Raw genomic sequence first — 20,451 nt, 5'->3', positions numbered from 1 at the left:
TGCTTGTTTGGAGCTGCCACTTTTAGCTATTCTGTTCTTACAAACCACTACCTGATGGGATTTCCTAGAGGATTACTGTCTCACTTTTGATTGATTAAACCTACTCTCTTTACAAAGGGCCCCAACGTTTGCTAGCAAAAGACACTAGTACCCTTCAACTCAGGACTTGTAACCTTACAGAACTGTGCTTACTTTACCTGTTAACCCATTTCTTCTTTTTGTATTGTTACTTTCAATGGTGTTTGTGGCCCAGGAAGAGCTGAGAAGTGGCTAGATTTTCTCTCCTCCCTCTCAGCATCTGTGTTATGGGCATATAGATTACTGCCCTTTTCTAAATTTACAGTTGCTAAGTATTGAAGGTTGTCTTTTCTAATTAATTAATTCTTTGCAAAAAGGTTTAACAGTGTTGTACGCTTCCTTATGCTTTAAACTGTGATAATATATTCAATTTGTTTATCACTACCAGGTGTGTGTCTGTTTTTGGTGATAATCCACAGCCAGGATAACAGTATTATCCACATGTGTCTTTAAATGTGTTTGCAGTAATTTAATTTAACTAGGTGTGCCAGAAGGGCTGAGGTCATTCTTGCGGTTGAGGCAGAAATCAGAGAACCCAAATTTACCAAGCGACTCCTTCGGGGATGACGCTACACGGAAGAAAGGTGACTGACCGGATCAACCAGGTACTTCAAATAGAAGAAGTACATGACAATGATAAAGACTATGATTTATAAGAAGGAGTGCCCAACCTTTTGAAGAGCGAGGGCCACTTAAGCGAATGGTAATCGGTCGCAGGCCACAATATGGGCCCTCCGATCTGCCCATACAGAAGGGGACAGATATCCTTCTTTTTTTTTTTTAGTGGATGTAGGCGGGTGTAAACGGACACAAGTCTGTTTACATCTGCTGCTACATAGAGGCGGATGGAGGGTCTAATTGGGTCGAACTGATCTTGTGAAAGGGGCCTAATATTGCTTTCACACTAATGTGCTGTGGTTTACCCATACCGCGGGTGCAGCGCAGTGCACCTGTGGCCTTCCAGCGGGTTAGCTGCACTTTGACATAGACTTCTATTATATTCTGCAGGTGTGGTGCACCCTCTGAAAGCGCACCAAACCTGCAGGTTAAAACAGAGTGCATTTGGTATCCCTCCGCTTGTGACAGGAGGCAGCGCTATATAGGAAGCATCAGCTTATGTGTCTCTGCTGCGCAACCGCTTGCTTCCTCTACCATCGTCTTCATTCACAACACTGATGCTCTGGGATGGCCGGTTGGCATACCGCGATCTGGGCTTGCCAACCCACCATCCCAGAGAAGGAGGTCATGGGCCACATCAGAAGGCTCTGCAGGCTACTGGTTGGGCACCCCTGATTTATAAAATACACAAATATGAACACACACACATAGAAAAAATATAAATATTCAGGGAAACATATACTTGCTGTAAGCTTAGAGAATGAGTGGGATGCATGATATGTACAAACAATACAAACACTCACCCTGAACAGAAAATGTTTCCGTTCTTCTCTCGATGGGTCTCTCCAGAGAGGGATGATTCACCTTACAGATGTATTCTGCCCCCTGGTGGATTCTCAGTGTGGGGATGATGGTTATAGTGGCTGTACAGCTGTATGTATTATCAGCCTCTTTCCTGGGGGTTCTTGTTCTGCTAACCAAATTATCAGTCTCCTCACATAACTCCTGATGCAAACTTCTACTCAACCAGGTCACTGTGACATCGTTAGGGAAATACCCTGAGATATGACACTGCAGAGTGACGGGGGTGTCATGGAATACTTTGGGTTTTTGTATCTCTTTTACAACCGGAGTCCATGAGTAATCTGCAAAAAAATTTAATGAAATAAAAGTGTACCATCTTTAAGGTTAAAACTTCATCTCACACATCTCCAAGAAGTATATACACACATTGACAGCTCAGGTAGATGACTAACAGCAACTACATGGTTCAGTGGACCTCTTAACCCAAACTTCGACAAAGTCTTAGCAAGTGACCTGCTAGTTTTTTTGCTTCTGAAACTTTCAGCGTTTGCCGGTATAAAAGGCATGTTTGAACACAACTGCAAATGCCTTAAAAAATGGTTTAAAAAGACTAAAAACTGGTCAATGGTCATCTGTGGGTGACTTGACTGCTCCTGACAGTGCTTATGACCTGATTCTGCATTACAACTAAAACATTTTTTAACTTCTCTCTCGCCCCTGAGATTCTTCTCACACCGTTAACTTCATTTGTGCAGCTATGCACTGACTCTAATCCTGTGCAACACTTTTTCTATCTTGTATGGCTTCCTTTCCTCTCCACAACAAGGATATGATGCGATTCATCATATCAGGAGTGTGCCTTTTGTACTTGTAAACTTCCTCAAGGATCTCTTCTGATAAATAAGAATAAAAAAAAATGTGATTTATTGGTGACCAATATTTCCACAATTTGTGACTTACATGTTTGTTTGTTCTTGGGCCCATTATCTTTATCATCTGCTCTGACTCAGCAAACAGCTTGCCCACCACCACCACCAGTCAATTAGTAGGGTGCAGAGTTTTGAAACCAGAATTTGCGTATCTCTATGAACAGGCAGTGTACTAAAAACTAGATTCTTTAGTACTTTGTAAAAAAAATGGAGGTATTTTTTGGTAAAATATAGTTAACTGTTACTTCTCCAACATCTACCAAACCCCAAACTATCTGTCATGGGTAGAGTGACCCCTTGATAGACTGATTAACCAATTCAATGATCTGGTTCTATTTACTTCACTGGTATAATTTATATTCACAATGTTTTGTTCTATCTCCATGCCATTTATAAAAAGCCTACAATTGGTAGTTGTTCAACTGCAGATCTGCATTCTCCAGGTTAAAGATTCAAACACAAGATTTTATAATGTCTACTTGGCACCAGAAGACACTGTTAAATGAATGGAAGAAGAGATTGGGCATATTGGAAACCTTGCCTGATACGTTTTGTTGCCCCTATAGGCTGCACTGAAGATGTGTACTGTATGTCTCTCCCATGAACGTACCTTTCCATAAACTCAAGATGATGGGTACTTAAACCATCATGTTTAGAGACTTGATCATTGGCAGAAAAGCCTAAGGATGATCACACCATGATTGTATATGCAACTGCTCTCTAATATCTATGTAGGCCTTCAGTCTTTCTTGCTACATTCTTGACAAAAGATTAGGATATGTTTTATTCTAGTCAGCCAGGAGCTGGTTAAGTTGCTTGTGGTTTCAGGGGAAACTTTACAACATCTGCCACAGTGAGGTGGTTTCCCCTAGTGCTCAGCCTAGACTCAGCTTGTCTCATCCTGAATGCAGAGTGAGTGAGGGCTAAAGACACTGCATGCAGACACGTTTACTTTGCCTTTCTAAAGCCCTCTAAGAAGAACTATTGCAATGTTTGGATGTCTTCACCCAGAGTTTTCATTGGGCCCCTTTGTTTGAGCTAGGTGAAGAAACACAACTTCTACAACAAGAGGACTCATCTGTTCTTCTGCCCCACTAAAAAGGAACATTGGGCACTTTATCAGCCCATATTTCCAAGGAACTCTTTTCTTAGAGACCAGGGTTATATACTTTGTGCACAACGTATTAAACAGTATTTAGTACCTGTATTTATTGGGGCTGTGGCATCAGGAGGCAAAAGGGAGTAGTCTCAAAAACTGGTCATTCTCCTTCCCTTTTCTGGCTTGCAGCCATAGGCCTTAATCAGGTTACTTCTTGCTGCTTTTTATTCTACTAAGGATTATATCCATCATTTTCTTGCTCATCTGTGTCAAGGGTTTAGCAATAGGCTAATACTTGCTTAAACCACTTTCTGTTGATTCTGTTAACTAACAAACTTTACGTAAAGATTAATTTGATTACTGTGTTCTAATTTGGTATCTATGTATTATATTTGCTATTGTGGAGATGTCTGAACCCAGGGTGTAAGAGGTGTTGGGAGACTTACAAGGTCAGGGCAATCATTGGTATCTTTAAGCGGCCCTCACAGGGGTAGGGCTACACTAGCAAGGGTCTATATATGTGCTGCTGTCACATACCTTGTGGCAGAGCCTGATGTGTAGACGGAGGCCTCTTATACAGCCCTGGCTCAGGGACCACTGATGTTGCGACAGTGGCCACAAAAGTGGGGCAAGGTAGGAGCGTCTGATTGATCTTCCGCTGGTCCTGGAGCTGCATAGCAGGGCCGTCACTGGAGTTGGCTGGATAGCTGGAACAGCAGATGGCAGCAAGAGTAGCAGTCCCTGGGCTGAGTTGGCAGTGGGTGGCAGCTACTTGGCAGACAACAACTGGTTGCATGTGCAAGAGGACTTGTAGCACATGGTTGGTGAAGAACCAGCAAAAGCCAAGCTGTAGCAGGGCAGATGAATAACTGGATGCAAGATCAGACAAGCCAGGCCAGCAATGGACAGTCAGATACAGGCATAGACGGCAGGCAGAGAATGGTCAGGATATAGGCAGAGGTCGGCAACACAAGATCAGGCAGAAGAACAGGAGGTAGGGGAGTCTAGAGGCAAGCCAAGGTCAGGGCAGATAGCGTTCAACATGGTCAGGACAAGTCGGGTCAATCACAGAAGTCAGACACAGGAACAGGATACAGGAACACGGGAACAGCTGCAGATCAGACAGCAACCAACTAGTGCACCTGCTGAACTTATATAGGCCACTTATCATATGTGTGTGCCTGTGCACTGCAAGACGGGCACACACAGGGCTGCGCATGCACATTTATGTGCGCTTTGGAGCTTCAGCTGCAGCGTGTCCTTGACAGCTGCTCATATTTGATATAAATCAGTGGTTCTGCAACCCCTGATAGATTCCTTGATGTTTAGTATTACTTTCTGTTGACTATACAAAAAGTCCCTATTTTACAGCAAGTTTTTGTCCACCTTTGGCTTTAATATGGATTCTAGCTGATATGTATATATATTTGTTGATATACTCTGATGAACCTCACATAACTCACCCGAGTCTCGGATAGATAGATCCTTATACCCTGGTGTGTCCAGAGTTTCATGTTCCCAGCTCACCCGTACTGTGAATTCTGGATTCTTCAGGAGCTCTTCTGGAATTGTGACCTCACTACAGACACTATGTGTCCCATCAGGAATATCTGTGAATGACTCTGTGGATGATAAGGATTCTTGTGGCTCCCCCACTCCATTTGTCCATCTGATTGTGATTTCTTTGGGGTAAAATTTCTCCAAAGTGACCAAATACTTCAACTCCCCAGGGCCAACTAATCTTCGTGATACTGGTTCTAAGAGCCGAGGCTTTGCTGAAAATTATTACATAAAACATAGACAGTATGAGGAAAATATTATTGATATGAAGAAAATAAGAAAATGAATATGAAGAAAATAAGCAAATCACATAATAGAAGAATGTGGTCTGGTGTAAAGTGGATCTTAAAGTGTAGCTCAGACTTTTTTTGTTTTGGCTAAAGTAGGAAAGGTTGGGTCTGTCAGGCTTTTATTGTTTTCTGTGCCCCCACAGAGAAAGTTCCCTCTATTTGTCCTGTGACCATTCTCACTATGCTTAAAAAGTGAAGATTCAAAATGTACTGCAATAGGAATAGAAGGGAAATCTTCCAATTGGGTAACTTGTTTTGGTGACAACTATCAAACAGTCACATATAGTATACGCAATGATAGATACATTGTGAACTAGGGAACAACCAATATATGATGCAGGGCAATGATCCTTAATAGATGATAAAATCATTGACATAAAACAAGGGGAGGAAAGTGCACCAGAGATAAGCCACGTCCATAAAACATTGAGGATACAAAATCAGGTAGTACTGAGTATTACCAGGGAGGCAGACTTTTTAGGCTAAGAAACAGTGGAGAAGATATAGCAATATATAAATTTATTGAAAAATACAAATATCTAAAAAACAAAATGACAGTTGTAACATAAAGCATCTATGATTATTGTGCAGTGAGCCCTTGTATGTCTACGTGTTTCGCTGTTAGGCTTCCTCAGGACACGGCCAAGGTTCACAGATGAGACAGAGAAGGAAATATGTCTCTCTATCTTAAATTGAAATGCAAAAACATGCAAATCACGGTAGGATGAGAAAGTTCAATCAGCAGTTAGAAAGTATATTGGATATAGCTAAATATCTCAGCAGGGGCATGTAGATAGTGTTACTAATTATGGGAACAGCCATTAGAGGGAGGAAGGCCAACACCGGATGCACCAATTAGATCCAGGATTTAGTATCAGCAATGCTGAAGGCTCAATATAATCCCATCGCTGCATATTCAGGCTACAAATACTCCAGCGTGCCCCTGGGAGACAGCATTACACTGCACACCGTGTAGGAAGAAAAAGAAGAAGAAAGAGAAAGAATAGAGAAAGATGCCATATCCATAGTGAAAAAAAAAAGGATAACAGTAGAGTGTAAAGTGAAAATGTGAAGAGATCAAAAAGCATGAACCCTGGATTGAATGAGAAACCCCTACCTTATGGAGTAATATGTAGTGGCTAAATATGTTGCCCTCTAGCGAAAACGTGCTGCTAGGAGACAGGCTAGCATGAAATGGGTGGAATGAAAGCCACACCTCCAGGGCTCCACCCAGCATCACATGCTGCAAACACAAACAGGAAGGAAGCCTTACCCAGCGCAGCGGCAGCCACCGCCCACAGCAGCTGGAGACACCGCCATACACTTGTTTGACCAGATAGAAAACACAATGCCAGCGCCGGATTGTCCAACGGACATCATGTGCATGGCATGGGGGTGTGACGCCGATGCACGGAGGGCAAACCCACCCGATCCCCCGTATCCGCTGAAGCGGACGTGTGGGGGGGGGGCCCTGACCTGCCTTGCAGCTGCTGGATGATTGTCAGACAGGACATCCAGACAGTCCCAGACCCTACCAGGGTACACATATAGCTGCACCAATAATGGCAAAAAAGTAAATACCAATGATGATTAAAGAAAAACCATATGAGAAACATGTAATATATGATAATAGATCCCCACTCCATTGGCATGTAAGTATCCATTGGGGATAAGTGATTTTTTCTCTTCCCCATATGTATACCCTCCCCTTTAACAATGCACACTGTACTCCATTGATCGATCTATATATATATATTATAATTTTGTGTAGATTTTAGTGCAAACTGCCCTGAAGAGTGTTCGATACACGAAACGCGTCAAGCTTATGACATGCACCAAAATAACCATTTCTCTAATAAGGTCTTTTATACCAGTATGGTTTTATCTAGCAGTTCTGTGATTATGTGCATTTTAGAATGATTTTATTATCTATTAGGATCTTTGCCCTGCATCATATATGGGTTGTTACTTTGTTCACAATGTATCTATCATTGCGTATAGATTATGTGACTGTTATCTGACATTTGGTTCGTTATCATGTTATCATCTATTTTTTACCAATAAAATTATTTTTTACAACGGTGACTGATCCTTTGGTCCCACCTACTCACCTCATTCAAAGTCCCAAAACCCCTCATTTGCATGCATTTAACAGGGATGGAGACCTGCATCTCATTCACTGTCCCAAACCCTCTTCTTTAACTAATACTGTATTAATTGCAACATGTTTCCATTTTGAATTCAAACTCATTTTTAAATTCAAATTCGGATATTTAGTTTTATTATAATTTATTTTGGGTTTGTTAAAATTTGCTACTATTGTGCTTCGGAAAATCGGATACATCCGAATCCCTGAATAGCAAAAAATTAGTCCAAAATTAGATTCGTAATGAAACAAATCGCACATGTCTAACTTTCTTTTACTTTCTTTCCCGGCGACATTGGTTATCAGAACAATTGACAGTGTGTATCTTCCTAACTGGAAGAGACAACAGTAAAATCCTGACAGGAGTCCCTCCCCTTTATCCTAAAAAGTTTTGCCTTTAGTTACACTTTATGTACCCCTTAGTCTTTTGGGATCACTATATATAAGAATATGGGGAAAAGGGGAATAGGATTTTCACGCCCCCCTTTTTCTCATGGGATCGTAGCAGCAGGGGTTTCAAGTCTCCCCTCAGGTCAGGGGCTTGTGGCCTTGGGGGAGCCTTGTAACTGCTAAAAAAGGGAGCCTTTAAAATTAAATAGAAGGTTCTGGAACCCCTGGAGGTCCCTATATAAAGGGGGTGTGGATAGGGTCAGATGCCAATCTGCAGGAGCTCAGGCAAAAGAGCTCCCCTCTGAGCCCGCAGAATTATACCTCCTAAGTCGGCATGAAGACCCTGGTTTGGCAGCTTCTGAAGTGGGCCGAAACTGAAGGCTGGATCCGAAGATGTCTTTCCCTACCTATGGATGAAGAGGCTCCAGAGGACGATGGCAGGGGTCCCTTTGCGGATGAGGTGGCGGCCGAAGAAGGCGAAGTAGATGCGGGCAGCGTGGCAGAGTCCCTCCGGGAAGACGATGGAGAGGTGCTGGAGTTCCTGTTCCGGGTCGGCATGACGGAACTGCCGGAGGAGGATCCGTCGAGGTCGCAAGGCGGGACCGAAGGAGGAGGAGCCAGAAGAGGCCATACATTCCACCGGCTCCCTCCAGACGAAGGGGAGGGAGTGAAGACATGGCTGTCTCCACCCGCAGGAAGAGAGTCAGCGACATCAGCCGAGAAGGAGCGGAGCCTCCTCAGCGACGCAGATTGGACGTTCGTTGTCAAGGCGACTTGCAATGCCATTGCAGCTGTCGGAAGCGCCCAGGGTAGCCGTGGGTTTTAACCCAGGCTTGGTCACAGCAGCGAAGTCCACATACTCAGTCTCAGCTGATTCAGAGCAGGGTCCTACGGTATCCAATGTACGGGATGTCAGTGTTGCTGGTGAGTCTGATCAACTTAGCCTTTTATCTTCCTTGTCTTCTACTCTTTTGCAGTTGATCTCTAATTTACCTGCAGTTAAACCTCACAAACCAATGGTGGCGGACAATGATGCTGCGGCTTCTGTATGGGCAGGTAACTCCGGGGTCGCTGGGCTTGGGCAGGTTACCAATACATTGATGTTAGTTTCTCCCCCTATTCAGGCTCTGTCTCAGAACAATTCAACATTGAACAAAGTGCCTGAGAGCTCTGGGAAAGAAGCTATGTCCTGTACATTGTCCCCATGTTTTTTCATTTGTCCACCAGCACAAAAGAAAAGATTTGACGTGGGGATTTTTTAGACATTCTATCATTACTTCCTTCGCAAAAATAATACTATTCTAGGTTGGATAAAGATAAAGGTGAAGATGATAAAAAAAAGGCCAGTTGCTAGGGCATTTAATAATTGGCTCCAAGCATTCTCTACATATGCAAGCATTATGTGCGAAAAATTTCCAGAGCATAGCTTGGCCCTTTTTCAGCACATAGATGTAATTTTGGAGGCCTATAAAAATTTTGGTGGTTTATCGTGGTATTTCTACGATGAATCTTTTAGGCAAAAAATGGCAGTGCATCCTAATATTCAGTGGGGTAATAAGGATATAGGGCTCTGGTTACATTTATTTGTCCCCCAGAAACCTCTGGTGCCTTGCCTGAACAACACGTTGCCTTCTACGTCGACAGGTTCTTATAGGAAAGGCATTTGCTTTTCTTTTAACGACACACAGTGCAAATGGACGAATTCTTGTAGATTCCCAAATGAGTGCGCTTTTTGCTCAGGTCCTCATCCGGTCAGTAAATGTTTTAAAAAATCTTCAATAAATGCGCATCAGCTGGGTAAGGATTCCTGTCTTAAAAGCCACCACACCAGTGATTCTGGCAAACATGGAGCCGTGGTTGCGACTGCATCCAGACCAAATGACTGCTCAATTAATCATTGAAGGTTTTCAAATGGGTTTTCAATTACCTAAATTTAGTGGTTCCGGTTGTACATTTGTTAAAAATGTTAAATCAGTTGATGAGTTGTCAGTAATTGTTAGGGACAAAATTGGTAAAGAGCTTCAGGATGGTAGGATATCTGGTCCTTTTAATGCCCCTCCATTTGATTATTTTCGTTTATCCCCTCTGGGTTTCGTTCCTAAAAAAGATCCTGGGAGTTACAGACTTATACACCATTTGTCATAGCCTCGTGATCATTCTCTTAATGATCAGATTGGAGATGATTTATGTCCAGTCTCTTATACATGATTTGAGGAATCCATTATTAAATCACAGAAGCTTGGGCGTGCAGCTTTGATTGCAAAAGCTGATATAAAGTCAACCTTCCGGCTCCTTCCCATTCACCTGGATAGCTTTAGCTCCCTAGGTTTTCAGTTTGAGGGTCAATATTTTTTTGACAGGTGTTTACTGATGGGATGCTCTCTTTCTTTTTTTTATTATATGAGCTTTTCATCCTTTATTGAATGGGTGGTAGCTACAGTTGCACATACGGATAATATCTTACATTACCTTGATGATTTTTTATTTTTAGGTCCAGCCAATTCGGTTAATGGTGAATCATTATTAAATACCTTTTTTGACATATGCCTCAATTTTGGCATCCCTTTGGCGCATGACAAAACAGTTTATCCAACTACATGCCTGGAATTTTTAGGTATAATTATTGAAACCATAGCTATGGAATTTTCGTCTGCCTCCAGAAAAGATTAATAAGATTTGCATGTTAATTTCTAGAATTCTTCGAGCCAAAAAAGTGTATCTGAAAATTCTTCAGAATTTATTAGGTCTCCTAACATTTGCAAGTAGGGTACTACCAATGGGTCATATTTTTTCTAGAAAGCTTTACCTGGCTATTTTGGGTTTTAAAAATACTTACTCACATATAAGGGTGTCACAAGACATGAAAGAAGATTTACTAGTCTGGCAAAATTTTTTATTGAATTTTAATGGGAGATTGGTTTGGCAAGAGGATTTTATTTTAGGAGATTCAGGATTTTTAGTTATTTACGGATTCTGCAGGATCTTGGAGTTTTGCCGCAATTTAGCAGACACATTGGTTTGCAGAACAATGGCCACTGGATTGGAAATTAAAAGGTTTACTTAAAAATATTGTTTTATTGGAATTATTTCCCATAATTGTTGCTATTGGGATTTGGGGAGTTCACTTTAGGAACAAAAGACTTTTATGTAGTACAGATAATAAAGGTGTTCTATATGACATTAATTGCCTTTCTTGAAAGTCTAGACCGGTCATAGTTTTGTTACGTTATTTAGTCTATAAATGCCTGAATTTAAATATATGGGTCAAAACAAAATATGTTCCTGGTAAAGAGAATGGGATAGCTGATGCTCTTTCTAGATTTCAAATTAATCATTTTTTACAGCTATTTCTGGACGCCTACGTGAGTGGAACTTCATGCTCCCAGTAGCTTTGGAAAATAGTTTAGTCACAGACAAAATTATCAATTCTTTGGCGCCTTCTACATGGTCTGGTTATACTACTGCATGGGGGCTATGGCTGTCTTTTCTTAATTCTCAAAACCAGCGTTTTTTAGATTTTTCTGAACATTTATTGTTATCTTTCTTGAATAATTTAATGTCTAAGAAATATTCTTGGTCTCACACGAACAAAATATTATCAGGAGTATAATTTTTTCTTAAAATGCACTCTTTACCATCATGTTTTAGCTTCTTCTCCGTGCGTCAGCTGAGCTCTGATGAAGAAGGGACGTGCCCTTCGAAACGCGTAAGCCGGTAGTGATGCTTGTATCTTCCTCTAAGACCTCTGGAAGGTTTCGCTCATCATAAGAACTGTTTGCTGCTAGTCGGTGCTTGATTCACATTGCACCCTGTTCCACAACTGCTTGTGAGTAATTTCTTTTATCATTTTATTCAATAAATATTTTACAAAAGATAATGCACATGGCCGGTGCGCCCCTCTCTCTTTTTATTTCACGAAGAAGAAGACCCATTAATCCAGAAATTTTGATGGAGTTATGTAAAATCTCTGATTTGGTCTGTTTTTCTCCTTATGAGGCATGCTTATTTAGAGCTGCATTTTCTATTTTCTTTCTTTGCTGCTATTAGGGTTCTGAGTTAGTCCCAAGAAATCCTAGAAGCAAACAGGGCCTTAGGATTCATGACGTCATAGCTAACCCCTAAATTTTTTAAGTCGTTTATTGATCAAAAAACTGATCAGCTGGGCAAAGGCTCTTAGATCATGCTGGCAGCATGCTCCAACAAGCTAATCTGTCTGGTTTTCTTATTGAATTCTTATCTCAATATTAGAACATTTGAAGGGGGATTTTTACTATTACATCAGAATGGTTTTCCTCTGACTGTTTTTCAGCTTCAGTCTGTTCTTTGTAAAGCTTTGTGCCGCCTCAATTTGGGTGATGTAAATATATCATCTAGGGTTGTCCCGATACTAGTATCGGTATCGGTATCGGCACCGATACCGAGCATTTGCCCAAGTACTTGTACTCGGGCAAATGCTCCCGATGCTTCCCCCGATACCTGGACTGTCAGCGGTGATCGGCGTGTGGGGGAGTTACAAGCTTCTTCCCCAGCGGCTTTCAGCTGCTTAGTGACATACAGCGGTGATTGGTGCTTGTAGCTCCCCCACACGCGATCACTGCTGACTGTCATCTCATCCACCATGCCCCCTCCGTTCCGCTGTCCCCCTCCGCTGTCCCTCTCCGTTCCTCTGTCCCTCTTCGTTCCGCTGTCCCCCTTCGTTCCTCTGTTCCGCTGTCCCCCTCTCTTCCTCTGTTCCGCTGTCCCCCTTTCTTCCTCTGTCCCCCTCCATTCCGCTGTCCCCCTCTCTTCCTCTGTCCCCCTCTGTTCTGCTGTCCCCCTCTCTTCCTCTGTCCCCCTCCGTTGTGCTGTCTTTCTCTCCATGTCCTTCTTTGTGAATGGACAGAGTCTGCTGACTCTGTCCATTCACATAACTGAAACATTGTAGTCTCCTGTGATTACGATGTCTCAGTTTATGAATGGAGAGGAGCCGCTGTCTTCTCTCCATTCATTCTCAGTGCAGCTGAGGCTGCAGAGAAAGGGACTGGGGAATCTCTATCCTCGGTCTCTTTCTCTGTCTCAAGCGGGAGATATCAGGGGTCTGTTAAGACCCCTGATATCTCACCAAAGCCCCCCAACAGGGCTGCTAAAAAAAAAAAAAACAAATATTGCAATAAATAACAAAAAAATTATTGTAAAAAATAATAAAAATGTAAATAAAAAAACACACACAGACACCGTTCACCCCTCCCCCCCTAAAAAAAAAAGAAAAAAAAGTATCGATAATCGGTATCGGCGAGTACTTGGAAAAAATGTCGGTACTTGTACTCGGTCCTAAAAAAGTGGTATCGGGACAACCCTAATATCATCCTATTCTTTTTGCATTGGAGCTGCCACAGAGGCAGCTAGAATGGGCTTGGATTCTAGTATTATTAAGCAATTAGGAAGGTGGAAATCGGATGCTTTTAAGTTATATGTGAGACCTAACAATATTTTTTGAATTACTTAGGTGGACAGCGAATAGTTTGAATAATTGGACATTTATTTGTTTTTTGGGCACACAGAAGAGCATCGTCCCAGATTTATATAGAGTCTCTGGATTTGGATCCTAGCCTTTTTTCAGTGTGTTGGCATAGTAAAAGAGGTATGGCTTGGGGGGAACTTCTGACCGAGCTGGGTACTACGGCATATGGTCATCCTCTCCTGGATATTTTGGTCATTCATTTGGGGGGGAAATTATATAGGTAACCAAAAACCTTTGAATTTAATCTTTCAAATTAAACATTACATTCGGTTTATCAAGGCAATGTATGCCAGTTTGGACATTATTTTCTCCAAAATCATTCCTAGATACAAATGGCTAAGGTCTGTAGTTTTTTGCCCTTTTGAAAAAATAAGAAAACGTATAAATAGAGTTGTTGAAAAGTTTATGGCGCTTGGTTATGGTTTCTCGTATCATCATTTGGAATTAGAAGGTGGTATACAGGGCCCTTATCAGAAAGACAGAATTTACTTGTCCGATATTGGTTTGGATATAATGAACAACAATCTCCAGACATGTATTGAACAGGCCACGGTTTGGGTGTAGCCAGGAGGGCTTGCGGCCTTCCTGTCTGTATGGGGACAGTTTAATAAATACTGATGTGGTTTTGTAATACAGCTTGAGCTGTAATAGCTGAGTTGAGTAAATGGTTATTGTATATTTAAGTTGGTTCAAATATCTATGGTGATTTTATGTGAATTGTTTTACAATTATATTAAAACCAATAATAAAGGCCGCTGCCAATTTTTGTTCCAAATGATCTTGAGTGGTCTATTTATTTAACATGTCTAGTGATTGTTTGATATATTGCTGCTTGTGATGCCATTGTGTGGAAACCACCAGATCTGACAGGTAACCAGGCTGAATCTTTACTGCAATGGAACAGTCTAATAGATCGGTTGGGCTAGTTTGATGTGATAAACTATTACTGGATGGCTGCTTGAGCTCAAACAAAAGCTCTATGACTAGGAACTGCAGAAAACTGCAAAACTACTTGGAGAACGAAGACTTCTCTGCAGCATTTAAAAAAAGGACAAATGGAGGTAAATTTAACTTACACATCCCAACTAAAAAGGCTCAAAGTCTTTTTACCGTCATGCATTCTAGGCATGAAATTAAACAACCATCTGTGTGCAGCAGCCCCCCGCCCCCCCCCCCCCTCCATACCCCATACTTACCCTAGCCTGATCTTCCTCCAGCGATGCTCATGAGAGCCTTGGTTCCCTGGGGACTCTAGCTCCTCATTGGCTGAGGCCATTGACTCCCACTGCTGTCAATTCCAGCCAGTGAGCCAATCAGGACAGAGAGGGGGAAGGGGTGGGCCATGGCTCTGTGTGTGAATTGACACTAGCCTGCTCAGTTGCCCTCATTGCAAGCTGCTTGCTCTGGGGGGAGGGAGGAGCCAAGAGTGCCAGTGGGTGTGGGGGACGGTGAGGTTGTTTTTAAGGAGCACAATATAACAATACTTGAACAAAAATGATCTGCATGGTTGAGTTGCCAAAAAGAAGCCTTTATGGGGCCAATGCCACAAAAAAAGCCTGGTTACAATATGCCCAACAACCAGGGCTTATTTTCTCAGAGAATAGGTGCAGGAACCCCCCCCCCCCCCCGAGTCACTCCTTGTCTCTGCCCCTACTAACCCTCCAAGCACCATCCCTTGTCTCCACCCCCTACCCACCTCCGAGCACCGTCCCTTGTCTCTGCCCTTACCCACCTCTGAGCACCGCCCCTTGGTTCCACCCCATCCACCTCCCAGTACTGCCCTTTTAGAGAGTACAGAACCGAGTATTATTTTGTAGTGGTAAAAAAATTGTATGGACTTTGTTAAGGATAACAAGAAAAGCAGTAAAATAGATCCCCTGCACCCAGCACCAATAGATCCCCCAGCAACATTAGACCCCACCCCAGCAATATTAGAAGTCTTCCCAGCAATAATAGATCCCTCTCAGTAACAATAGATTCCCCCAGAAACAATATACTTCACCAGCAACAACAGATCCCCCAGCAACATTATACCCCAGCAATAATAGTTCCCCTTAGCAACAATAGATCCCTGTCAGCAACAATATACCCCACCCCAGCAACAATGAATTCCCCTCAGCAACAATATACCCAAGCAATAATATGTCCCCTCAGCAACAATATACCCCATCCCGGGAATAATGGAGAACCCCATCAACTATAGATAACCCCAGCAACAGTAGACCCCCACACAAAAATAGATTCCTGCCAGCATCAATAGACCCTACAGCACACCCCAGTACCCCTTGTTATTACATACATTCCATGCTGGAAGTGCAGGAACTGCATTCCTGCTGAAAAAAAGCCCTACCGACAACACCTTGACACGCCTCACTGGACTTTTTTGTATCATTGGTGCAGTAAAGACTTCTTTCTGGCAACTCGATCATGCAGATCATATTTGTTCAAACATTGTCTTAGTGCTTGAACAACCACACCGTCTTTTTCCAGAGCAGCCTGTATTTCTCCTGAGGTAACCTGTGGGTTTTTCTTTGTATCCCAAACAGTTATTCTGGCAGTTGTGGCTGCAATCTTTCTTGGTCTACCTGACCATGGCTTGGTATCAAGAGACCTGTGTGTGCGCCACCTTTTGTGTCTGTACCAATGCCAGACATTCCAGGGTATGTAAACTTTTGATCAGGGCCATTTAGGTTCACAAGTCTGGCTGAGAAGCAAGAAGGAGGAGGCTACTCAAAGACACTGTGATCTGTGAGCAAAGGTGAGTTGCTCAGAACCTAGTCCTAGAACCTTGAGTGGAATGCTGTTGGGTCAGATTACATGCATACTTTTCATTTTGAGTATATCTGCAATACCAATATGCAGTATAATGCTGATTTAAAAAAAAAAAGTATTAAAACATATTGTATTCTGTCAGTTCCCTATGCACAGTATATGTACATATTTTATAAAATCAAAATATTAAGTTAAAACATTCTGTTCTGCCAGAAGTGAACCTATTAAAAGAGACAAGGTATGACAAGTGAACATTGGAGATTGGGTGGCATTTTTCCTTTTTTTTTAAAGCTATTACACCATTATACACAACAGTGAGCAAAGATCATGGATGTATAAATAGACACTCCTCACCATAAATAGCTCTGCAGTGGAATGTTTTCTCTTTCTTCTCTTTCCCACAGCTATATCTACAGATGAAGGTCACATCTTTGTGATTGATCATACTGGGTCTGAACTTCAGTGAAGATGTGTAGTTTGGCCCCTCTTTGCATGATATGACCCCATACTGTGTGTCCATCAGTCTCTCCTCTTCTTCATTATCTCCTCCATGGTACTCTGGGATCTCATTGATTTGTCCTCTTCTCTTCTCCAGCCAAGTCACTCTTGTGTTCTCTGGGCAATTGGTGGCTCTACAGAATAGAGAGGTTTCTTCTCCCGCTATCAGCTTGGTAGGACCATCAATGTCCATTACTTTTAAAGCTCCCATTTCTGCAAATTAATTGATTATGAACACGTCAGCTGCTAATTCAATTGCAAGGAAATTTCTGTTCATACCATTGTTCTTGTTGTGCCAAAATTATTACATTATACCATACGTGTTGGTAAATAAAAGAGGGTGTAAGAAGATGTAAGATGACTTACACACAGGGATACATTTGTTTTTATATGCAGCCTTAGTCCTCCCCTGGTCAAGTCGGCCCTACACCATCTCCTGACCCCTGTGTCCCATCAGCCTGAGATATTCTAAGGCTGAAAAAAGTCACTTCCACTATGCACTGGTCTTTGAGACTTCATAACAAGATGTAATGAAATATATGCAGGGCTTTTTTTTGCAGAGAATAGATGCAGGTACTCCCCCCTTCTGGGTCACCCCTTCTCTCCACCCAGCTCCAAGCCCCTTCCCTTGGCTCCACTCCATACCCACATCCCAGTACTGCCCGTTTTAGAAAATGCAGAACCAAGTATTATTTTGAGGTGCTAGGTCATTTGTAAAGAAATTGTTATTGATAACAAGAAAAGCAGTAAAATAGATCCCCTGCGACCAGCAACAACAGATCCCCCCAGCAACAACAGATTTCCCCAGGAGCAATTGATTCCCCAAGCAACAGTGGACCCCCTAGCAACAATAAACCCACCACAACAAACCCCCCCAACAACACTAGATCCACGTCAACAACAATAGATCTCCCAGCAGTCAGCATCAAAGGACCCTCCAGCAGCCAGCAACAGACTCCAGCAACAAAAGATCTCCCAACAGCTAGCATTAATAGACCCTCCAGCAGCCAGCAATAATAGACCTTTCTCTCAATAGGAGGTCCAGCCCAGCAACCTATGACCCCCCAGCAACAATAGATCCCCTGCAACAATAGATTCTGCAGTGACAATAGATCCCCCAGAAGCCGGCATCAACAAACCCTTTAGCACTCCCCAGCACCCCTTGACAATACATACATTCAGTGCTGGAGGTGCTGGAGGTGCTGGAACTGCGGTCCCCCGCATTCCCACTAAAAGCCCTGAATATATGTACTGTAATGTCTTTTTCTACTTTTTAAAACCTAAGGCTGTCAGCACGAGAAGCGCCCTTTAATTTGGCATAATTTATATTCAAGCTGCCCACCCAGAGACATAAATATTTCCAGAGCTACGAACTCTTTTCCAGTAAATAATCACATAAAAGACTGAATCTTGCAGGTACTATATCTTTTAATTACTGAGTAGCTGAATATTAAAAATATTTTCAGGTGTAGGGATGTGTTCCCTAACAGCCTTGCGTTTGTTCTTCTATTTTTGCAAAGCCTCTTGCAGAACATTGTTACCAAGAGACAATCTGTATTACCTCATCTGCTAGACTCTCTTCAGTGACAAGGGTGGATACAAACAGTCCTGTCTAGTCTGTTAGCTGGCCAACCTCAGGTTTAACATCAGTGGGTTGGATCAAGATGACAAAACTGAAAGGGACTGTTCCCCCTGTGGGGAGATGTCCTATGAGTGAGGTTCTGGTATGTGCAGGCTGTGTGCTTGTTTTGGAGGCTCCAAGGCTGGGACCTGGGCTCCAAGGTGCGACCCTCTGTGCAACCTGTGTCCCTGAAGTAGCTTTGTGCTAAAGTTCCAGAGTAACAAAAGAACCCTCATATTTTGTGGATGCATTGCTCCAGTGGAAATTGTGGATGCTGAGAGTCATCCAACAACTGGTATCTAAAAAGCTGTATGAGCCCTGGACAGTCCTCTTCTGTCCCCAAGTAAATACTTTGGAATTGCATCCAAAGATGGGACCCATGGATAAGTAAAATACCCAGGGACATGGTATTCTTAAAAGTGGAGTCCTTCTTGCAGAAAAAATACTGTTCTTGGTAGAGGTACCAAAGGGAAAGATTGCACATAGGCTTTCCAATCTCCAACCTAAGCTCAAAAGTACTAGTTTTTTTATTTATTATTATTTTTTTTTATTTCAGGTACTTATGTAGCGCCATCAATTTACGCAGCGCTTTACATATACATTGTACATTCACATCAGTCCCTACTCTCAAGGAGCTTACAATCTAAGGTCCCTAACTCACATTCATACATAGGGACAATTTAGACAGAAACCAACCAACTAACCTACTAGCATGTCTTTGGAGTGTGGGAGGAAACCGGAGTACCCGGAGGAAACCCACACAGGCACAGGTTGAACATGCAAACTCCAGGCAGGTAGTGTCGTGGTTGGGATTCAAACCAGCGACCCTTCTTACTGCTAGGCGAAAGTGCTATCCACTACAACACTGTGCCGCTCAGTTAACAAGGATGTGGCTGAGTTAGTGGATGTAAGTGCTGCCAAGAGGACAGCATCACATGACTTATCTGGCCCTCTCCTCCCAAAACATTCTCGCATAGGAAAAGTATAAAGAGCATGGCCTTGGCATCATTGTTAGTGGAGGCCAAATGGCTTAAACAACTGCTGCTGCAGCTCCTCTCCCCTGCCACAAGGCATGTGAGAGGAGAGGGAGAGACACATACAGTATCTCACAAAAGTGAGTACACCCCTCAAATTTTTGTAAATATTTTATTTATCTTTTCATGTGACAACACTGAAGAAATTACACTTTGCTACAATGTAAAGTAGTGAGTGTACAGCTTGTATAACAGTGTAAATTAGCTGTCCCCTCAAAATAACTCAACACACAGCCATTAATGTCTAAACCGCTGGCAACAAAAGTGAGTACACCCCTAAGTAAAAATGTCCAAATTGGGCCCACTTAGCCATTTTCCCTCCCCGATGTCATGTGACTCATTAGTGTTACAAGGTGTGAATGGGGAGCAGGTGTGTTAAATTTGAAGCTATTGCTCTCACTTTCTCATACTGGTCACTGGAAGTTCAACATGGCAAAGAACGCTCTAAGGATCTGGAAAAAAAAAGAATTGTTGCTCTACATAAAGATGGCATAGGCTATAAGAAGATTGCCAAGACCCTTAAACTGAGCTGCAGCACGGTGGCCAAGACCATACAGCGGTTCACCAGGACAGGATCCACTCAGAACAGGCCTCACCATGGTCGACCAAAGAAGTTGAGTGCACGTGCTCAGCGTCATATCCAGAGGTTGTCTTTAGGAAATAGATTGAGTATGAGTCCTGCCAGCATTGCTGCATAGGTTGAAGGGGTGGGGGGTCAGCCTGTCAGTGCTCAGACCATATGCGGCACACTGCATCAAATTGGTCTGCACGGCTGTCGTCCCAGAAGGAAGCCTCTTCTAAAGACGATGCACAAGAAAGCCCGCAAACAGTTTGCTGAAGACAAGCAGACTAAGGACATGGATTACTGAAACCATGTCCTGTGGTCTCATAAGACCAAGATAAACGTATTTGGTTCAGATGGTGTCAAGCGTGTGTGGCGGCAAACAGGTGAGGAGTACAAAGACAAGTGTGTCTTGCCTACAGTCAAGCATTGTGGTGGGAGTGTCATTGCCTGGGGCTGCATGAGTGCTGCTGGCACTGGGGAGCTAAAGTTCATTGCAGGAACCATGAATGCCAACATGTACCGCAGGGCCGCAGGGCAGTATTCCAAC

At 42.7% G+C, this 20,451-nt stretch overlaps 1 gene segment (V, D, J or C); it reads right to left on the bottom strand.

Annotated features, from left to right (window-relative positions):
* The window catches only part of LOC141148570 (Ig mu chain C region-like), a 48,199-nt gene that overhangs the window by 7,473 nt on the left and 20,275 nt on the right, over positions 1–20,451 (bottom strand). The window contains 3 exon segments of the C gene segment in view: positions 1,500–1,841; positions 4,992–5,303; positions 16,541–16,897. Coding sequence covers positions 1,500–1,841; positions 4,992–5,303; positions 16,541–16,897 — 1,011 coding nt within the window.

The sequence above is a fragment of the Aquarana catesbeiana genome, linkage group LG06 (assembly GCF_042186555.1).
Source record: "Aquarana catesbeiana isolate 2022-GZ linkage group LG06, ASM4218655v1, whole genome shotgun sequence".
In the NCBI taxonomy this organism is placed as follows: Eukaryota; Metazoa; Chordata; class Amphibia; order Anura; family Ranidae; genus Aquarana; species Aquarana catesbeiana.
The sequence above is the reverse complement of the archived record's forward strand: the minus strand, read 5'-3'. Positions and strand labels throughout refer to the sequence as shown.